Consider the following 7895-nt stretch of genomic DNA (forward strand, 5'->3'; position numbering starts at 1 on the left):
ACCCTCTGTTGTCTTGCCTCGAGAACGACTCAGGATCACAGGTCAAGAACGAGTGAGGAAGGAGAGGGAAAAATGGACGGTGAAGGAGGAGGAGGAGGTGGTGGGCGTGGTGGTGGGCGTGTCCTGGCCTCGTGAGGGGTCAGCAGGCCAGGGTGGTGCATGACGGAGGTGAGGACATGTGAGGAACACGACCTTCCTGATGATGGTGAGGGAGGGAGGGAAGGTGATGGCTCTCTCTCTCTCTCCTCACTACACCTGAGAGACACATTAATTCAGGCAGACATCAAGGTGATTACGTGTTAGAGAAAAAGCTTGTGTAGAGCCGCGGAGACACACAGTACTTCACCCCGTCAGCCACAGGGCAAATACCTTCAACATATAAGGGCAAATGTGTCCAGAGAAACTTACCTTGGAGTAAACCTTTAAGGATAGTGATAATTTGTATTATTTTTGTGTGTGTGCTCGACGTCTCATCCAGCTGAGACTAAAAGATGAACAATTGTGAGAAACCTGGTCATCATCATCATTATTATCATCATCGTCATCATCATTATTATTGTAGTATTTTAATACATTATGTTGATGATTGACATTTTCATCTGGGACTTTTTTTTTATTTTAATATAACTTTAGCCCTGGACAAGTTATAATGGGCCATTTTTATCTCAATATGTCTTAATGGAGGTGTCTTAATGGAGGTGTCTTAATGGAGGTGTCTTAATGGAGGTGTCCTAATGGAGGTGTCTTAATGGAGGTGTCCTAATGGAGGTGTCCTATTGGAGGTGTCCTAATGGAGGTGTCCTAATGGAGGTGTCCTAATGGAGGTGTCTTAATGGAGGTGTCCTAATGGAGGTGTCCTAATGGAGGTGTCCTAATGGAGGTGTCTTAATGGAGGTGTCTTAATTGTCTTAATGGAGGTGTCTAATGAGTGTCTTAATGGAGGTGTGCTAATGAGTGTCCAATGGAGGTGTTCTAATGAGGTTTCCTAATGGAGGCAGTTCTATTGGAGGTGTCCCAATGGAGTGTCCCAACGGAGTTGTCCTAATGGAGGTGTCCCAATGAAGGTGTCTTAATGGAGGTGTCCCAATGAGTGTCTTAATGAAGGTGTCCTAATGTAGTGTCCTAATGGAGGTGTCCAGGAGGTATCCTAATGGAGGTGTCCTAATGGAGGTGCGCACACAGTGGATGGCATTAACACACAATATATACAATTACACTTTATTGTGAAGGTATAACGGACGATAAATATACAGGTAATATATCCATCAACAGTTGACAGGACAGTGCAGGACAGGTGTAGTGAGAAGAGCCTCTACCACACCCTGGAGCTGTGACCCGCACCAGTAGAGAGTTATCTTAGGCTAAAAGTAAGAGGAAGGGGAGGCCGTCATGCTTCCTGTAAGGGGCGGTGACGGCGGTCAACCCTGGCGTGGTTGTTGGGGTCTAGGGTTAGCTCTAGGTTGACTCGGGACCTGAGTCTGAGCAAAGCCCTGCATGGTGTTGGCGTCGTAGTCGTAGAAATAGTCGGAGGGGGCGTCAGGGTCACAAGGGTTGCCGGACTCGTAGGGGAAGGAGAGAGTCTCGCCAGTCTCCTTATCGATGTAGCCGTACACGCCGCGCACCACACAGTCCAGGCCGCGGGTTTCGTTCTTGTAGGAGCCGTCGTCGTTCTCGTAGCCCCAGGAGAACGTGCCGTCGGCGTTCTGGTGAGACCAAGACCTCAGGATCTTTACCGCAGGCTCCTTACGGCCGCGAATTGGTTGTTCATCACGAAGGCTGAAGTCAGTGTCGATGTTAGCCAGCGGCACAGTGGTCCTGCGGGGAGCCTGTGATGAAGGACGCCTCGGGTCGCTGGTTGCCTGTGCTGGTCTGAACGATGAAGGTTGTGGAGCAAAGGAAGGGCGAGGCGCGGTTACGGGGTTAGGGAGGAGCACCACGTCTTGGGTGTTGTCGTAATAATCAAAATCGTAGTCCGGCGCTGCGGTGGTGGTTGGTGGTGGACGAGGTGCGACAGATGCACGAGGAGCGGGAATCGGCTGAGGAAAGCGTCCACCTCCCCTGGGGGAATCAGCGAAGCGAGGGCGGCTCGCCCTGACTGGAGCAAGAGAGGCATCATTGAAGACGGGACGGCGTGGTTGTGCAAAGTTTTGAACCCGACGCTGCCGAAGGGGAGAACCCTGGCTGAGGACGACGCCGATCACCACGGCCAGCACTAACTGTCAACCAAACAAAAAATAACTCATTAGAACATTTGTTTACATCTGCACCAACTACCTGAAATAATTTATAGAAAAAAATAGTTTGTTTACATAATGCGGGAGGTGTTGACCGTGAGCTGTCTTACCAGTAGGGCGTAGGCACCGACAAGCAAAACTGCCTGCAGTCCTGCCAGGCCTCGGCCTCGACGCCGCTGTCTTCTTGTGAGAGGTACTACTGACCTTTGACCCTGTCTGACTGTTAAGGGCAGAGAGTCAACAACTACCGCAGGGCGGCCATCGACCACTGCTGAGGGAGGAGGAGGAGGAGGTATTGGGATGGACACATTAGTCTGACTTCCTTTTGCTATATTTTTATTGCCCCTCTTGTTTATCTTCCTGTAGAGGAAGGACACGTTCTTCTTGAAGCTGCTTTTAGGCGGCACGTTGTTCTGTGTCGCGGGAACATCTTCGACTTTTTCAACGAAGTTTGTCCTGAGGGGATGTGTCCGCTTGAGGTCCCTGGCGGGGATGGGGGCGTGGATGTGGCAGTGGTGGCAGGACGAGGAGTCTGGCAACGACATCCCCGACCCATTACCTTCCTGGAGGCGCTGGTGGTGTTGTTGTCAACTGAGAGAGGACTCACATCCCTCCCTCACTACTCTCCCTCACTACTCTCCCTCACCAACTCTCCCTCACTACTCTCCCTCACACTACTGAGGTCCTTCACTCCTGACTCCTCTTGGGCAACACCTATTTAACATCTCACTTACGTCCATCACTCTCACTCATGAAGCGTTCCTCTGCACGTGTGTTCCGATCACTGCAGGTGTGTTAGGATTACTGCAGGTGTGTTCTGATCACTGCAGGTGTGTTCGGATCACTGCAGGTGTGTTCGGATCACTGCAGGTATGTTCGGATCACAGCAGGTGTGTTCGGATCACTGCAGGTGTGTTCTGATCACTGAAGGTGTGTTTGGATCACAGCAGGTGTGTTCTGATCACAGCAGGTGTGTTCTGATCACAGCAGGTGTGTTCTGATCACTGCAGGTGTGTTCTGATCACTGCAGGTGTGTTCTGATCACTGTTTACATTTTCAGAGTTTCGTCTTTAGCTGAAGCCAAGTTCATGTATAGTATATCACAAACAACAGCAGATCAACACTGTTAAGAGAATCACACATAAGAACTAAGCAAATACATATTAACGTGAGATAATATTACAGGGACGATTATTTTTCCTCCTTAATATATACCTGCCCTGTGTGTGTGTGTGTGTGTGTGTGTGTGTGTGTGTGTGTGTGTGTGTGTGTGTGTACGTCCTCAGTAACACTTGATATCTGAACTAAAATTTGGTCAAGTAAAAACACGAATCCTGTATATATCAAGAGTCTTACTGCAACACACACACACACACACACACACACACTAACCTAACCTAACCTAACCTAACCTAACCTAACTTAACCTAACACGAATATATAAACAACAAGTAGAACACCATGTAATAGCTTTCACCACCCACCGTGCCCTGGTTCCTCCCACACACACAGTAACCTTGATCCTAGATTGATTTTGAGCAATATTTAATGGTTTCTTGAGGGTAATTAACACGAGGTAGTAATGAGTGTTTCTTAAAGGTTAGTTCATAGCTGTGGGCGTTTGTGTGGTGACATAGACTCAACCCACAAGACATGTTGCTGGTGAAACTGATACTTGATGTTTTGAGTGTTTTTTTAGGTTAGGTTAGGTTAGGTTAGGTTAGGTTAGGTTAGGTTAGGTTAGGTTAAAGTAAAATCATCACCAATTCTAAACAAGAGCAATGCTACAGCCCAGGGTGAGAGATGTCAGTTAAGAGAAGCGAAACTTAACATTAGTGACCGTAAATGCATCTCCCTGCCCAAACTAATGATAATCCAACCCACAGATGGCGCCACCACCTCGCGTTTATAGAAGTTAAACTAGTTTTTTTGTTTTGTGGAATCTTGTAGTTTTGACCTTCGTGTGATAGATACTGTTAGAGGTATTACCTGAAGATTAATCACCCCAGTTTAATTCACCTGAAGATTAGACACCCTAATTCTGAATGACCGTCTTGTACATCCTCCACCTGTCGTGTACACCTAACCTCTAGCACCACACCTGCAGAAGGAACGCTGACGAAGTAACTATTGCGACTCAGCTAACTACAATACCTCAAGAATGTTATTGGCTCACGACTGCTCAACGCGCAGCAATTTTTTTTTTTTATCGCCTGAATTATAAATATTTTATGTTTTATATAGACCACAAGAAGTTAACCTGTACAATGATGCTTTTAGGCGTGTAGTGATGTCATGGTTTACCTGGGGACTAATGAGCTCACCTGGGTTTTTATGTCACAGGTGTGGAGGGAGGGGGGGGGTAATGGTGGGGGTCCTGTGTGGGGGATGGGGGTGGGGGGGGGAGTTCTGGGGTCCATGAACACACCCTAAACACACAGTGACCGATACATATACCCATAATGCATCGCTCAATAAGGTGTCGGTCGAAGGAGAGATTTTGAAGCATTATGAAAACATTTGAAGCGGATTTTTAATTTTTTTTTTGTCAGGTAAATGCCATTAAATTAAAGTGCAGGTAAGTTCTTGAGGTTCCTTATTTAGCTTCTGACCACCGACAGACCGACAGACAGACCCGACAGACCCGATATACCGTGGGACGAGGAAAAAACAAAACGTAATTCCTAGAGATACATAAAAAAAAAGTATAAGAAGTGATCAAAAAGTTCCTGTGCACCTGGTATAAAAAACTCTATTGTTCCTCCTTGTTAATATCTACATAATTATATACTTTTTTCTATATACAGTGAGGGTTGAAAATGATAATAAACTTCTAAAATTGACTATGAACATTTCTAATATTAAGTGTAAATAGAACAAAGGTTTATAACAAAGTAGATATAACAAAAAAAGAACTCTAGTGTTATTTATACCAGGTGCACAGGGACTTTTGGATCACCCTGGACAAGATTCGTAGTTCGGGTTTTTCCCTCACGTGTGGTTAAGTAGACACAACACTCGCCTCCTGTACAAAGGGTTCCTGGTTCGATATTCGCCTCCAGTGTACTATATCCACACCGTCTCTAAGGGGGTGGGAGGCCTTTTCTAACCCAACCTAACCTAACCTAACCCAACCTAACCTAACCTCATCTAGTTTCACTTTCACAGGGAAATAAACGTATCTTCTCTCAGTTTAACTTTACATGTTGTTGAAGGTTAGTGAGTCTGGCTTCCTCGTTGCTGTAAGAACACGTTTGAGAAGCTGACTTAGTAAACTGACTTGATAAAATGGCTTGATGATACCGGCTTGATAAACTGAGGAATTGACTTAATAAATTGTCTTCATAAAATACTAGGTTAGGTTAGGTTAGGTTAGGTTAGGTTAGGTTAGGTTATGAGTGAATGGTGGTGAAGTGTGGTGGTGAGTGGTGATGACCTGAGTGTGGTGGTGAGTGGTGATGACCTGTTTTAAGGCACCACCCACTGCACTGACCTTTAATTGGCACTCTGGTTGGCACTTTTTAGCGGCAATCGCCTAGAGTTATACCACTGACCTTACGATGCTAATGCCTGTATTGTGTGTGTGTGTGCGAGAGAGAGAGAGAGAGAGAATAAAGAGAGATTGAGAGCGAGAGTGACTCAGACTCTTACACAACCCGTACAAAAAAAATCAACTGAAAGTGTCATGATAAGCAAGGCGAAGGAGGAGAGGGGAGGAGGAGAGAGGGAGGGGGGAGGAGGAGAGAGAGGGGGAGGAGGAGAGAGGGAGGGAGGAGAGAGAGTAGAGGGAAGGGGTAAGAGAAGGTGTTGGAGGAAGAGGAAGAGAAAGAGGAGGTAAAAGGTGAAGGAGAAAGAGGAAGAGAAGAGTAAAAAGAAGAAGAAGAAGAAGAAGAAGAAGAAGAAGTGGTATCCGGTCTAAGAAGTCGATTTAATTAGTTCACGTCACACACCTAATGGCATCTGATGACCCACAACGAGTAACATTAAGCGAAACGACAGTTAACTAATCACTTAAGCCACATGTTCACTTAAACCATACCCCTTCCCTCCCACCCCTTCCTCCCCCTCCCATACTCAACCCTCCCATCTCTCTATCCCACTTCCTACTACCCCCCACCCACCCCTCATCTACAGGTGGTCACTGATGCTAACTACAGAATGATTTGGGATTATTTATTGATGTATGATTGAGATGATTATAAGAACAGAACGTGTGTGTGTGTGTGTGTGTGTGTGTGTGTGTGTGTGTGTGTGTGTGTGTGTGTGTGTAGTGCCGGACACACACACAAAAGCCTTGAGAAATGTTTTTGCTGATATTTTTACCTGTCGTCTGTTACCCATTACCAACCTGTGTTACCTGTAATCTGCCACCCATGATACCTGCCGTCTGCCACCCACTATTTACTAACATTAACCTAATCATTAAAAGTTAACCACCTAACCTAACCTAACCTAACCTAACCCCGAGGTAGCGTTAGGATGGTTAATCTTCAGGTGAAATTAATTAAGGTATGTAACTTTCAGGTGATCTAATTAATTAATCTTGAAGAAAACTAAGATTACTAACCATCCGTTATATCCGAATTGATTAATATGTCTCAATATGTGTCTCAGGTCCACTCTGTTATGTCTGAATGTGTCTCAGGTCCACTCTAGTTACGAAATATCACATCGACTTTGTATATCTGTCGAGTCATGCAGCGAGATGCGGGAAAGATGTCGTAAGGCTTCGTTGTGATCCGAAATGTTAAGACAGTCACGATCTCTCAACCCAGATATAAGGTGAGAGAGACAGAGAGATAGATAGAGAGATAGTTAGAGAGATAGAGAGAGAGAGAAAGATCAAGGGAGATGTAGAATTATTATTATCAGTATTATTATTATTAAGGCTACGTGTTTGGAATTTCAAGGTTGTTTGAGATTGCATCGTTCAGTTTCACTTTCATCGGTCACACACACACACACACACACACACACACACGTTAAGTTTTCGTCACTCTTTATTATCGAATATTTTACCACTTATCACCATCACACATTGCCTCCTCGTAGCTGTGGCTCAGAGTTCCTTAGCTACTGACGAGGTGGTGCACGGAGGCTGTAAACATAACTCACTGTCACTTTTATATCCCACTTGCAGGCCACTACGGGGGAGCCACTGGACACACTACACACTCGTCAACTACTGTGGTGGACACGTCTTAACACTGCGGTACTGGTTGATGGACTGACACCTTCACTCACACACTTGCCAGGAGGAAGAAGTGGACAAGTGCCTCAGCCAGGGAGACATTCACTGGCAGATGAGGTAAAGTGTATGAACTATTATATCGACACTGTAGTACCGCTGGTTAGGTTAAGTCACTGTAGACGAGGGTTTAATTGTCACTGTAGTTGAGGTGTGGTGGGGGGCGCGGGGAGAGGATCACTTCTCCACAAACCGATAAATAACACTGGTGGTGTGTCATGTGGTCCTGAGAGTCTGCGTCCGACTGTCACACCAACACACACCACAACTGGCCAGCCACTCCCTCAGTGAGTGAGTGTGAGTGTCCGCTTACCGCGCTACGCCAGCTCTGAACTTTAACCAACCCGGGGCCGACAACTGTGCTGGTCCCCGTCATAGGTCAGAGGTTTGGTACAACTCTCCGCCGCTGTTGC

The 7895-nt window shown here is 46.1% G+C and overlaps 1 protein-coding gene across 3 annotated transcripts; it reads right to left on the bottom strand.

Moving 5' to 3' along the window:
- Positions 1 to 1204: 1204 nt before the first annotated feature.
- On the bottom strand, positions 1205 to 7763 carry LOC121864919. Of its 3 annotated transcripts, none has more exons than XM_042364115.1 (3): positions 7580 to 7763; positions 2345 to 3357; positions 1205 to 2216 (listed from the first exon to the last, which is right to left on the bottom strand). In XM_042364115.1, exons 2-3 carry the CDS (start codon positions 2777 to 2779, stop codon positions 1419 to 1421), a joined length of 1233 nt encoding a protein of 410 aa, XP_042220049.1. In that variant the 5' UTR covers positions 2780 to 3357; positions 7580 to 7763; the 3' UTR covers positions 1205 to 1418. The 3 variants fall into 3 exon arrangements, with proteins under 3 accessions (XP_042220049.1, XP_042220048.1, XP_042220050.1); XM_042364114.1 differs by having other exon boundaries at positions 7479 to 7763; XM_042364116.1 differs by lacking the exon at positions 7580 to 7763 and adding an exon at positions 7350 to 7487.
- Between the last annotated feature and the right edge of the window lie 132 nt (positions 7764 to 7895).

Source organism: Homarus americanus, unplaced genomic scaffold (assembly GCF_018991925.1).
Source record: "Homarus americanus isolate GMGI-L3 unplaced genomic scaffold, GMGI_Hamer_2.0 scaffold2539, whole genome shotgun sequence".
Lineage (NCBI taxonomy): Eukaryota > Metazoa > Arthropoda > Malacostraca > Decapoda > Nephropidae > Homarus > Homarus americanus.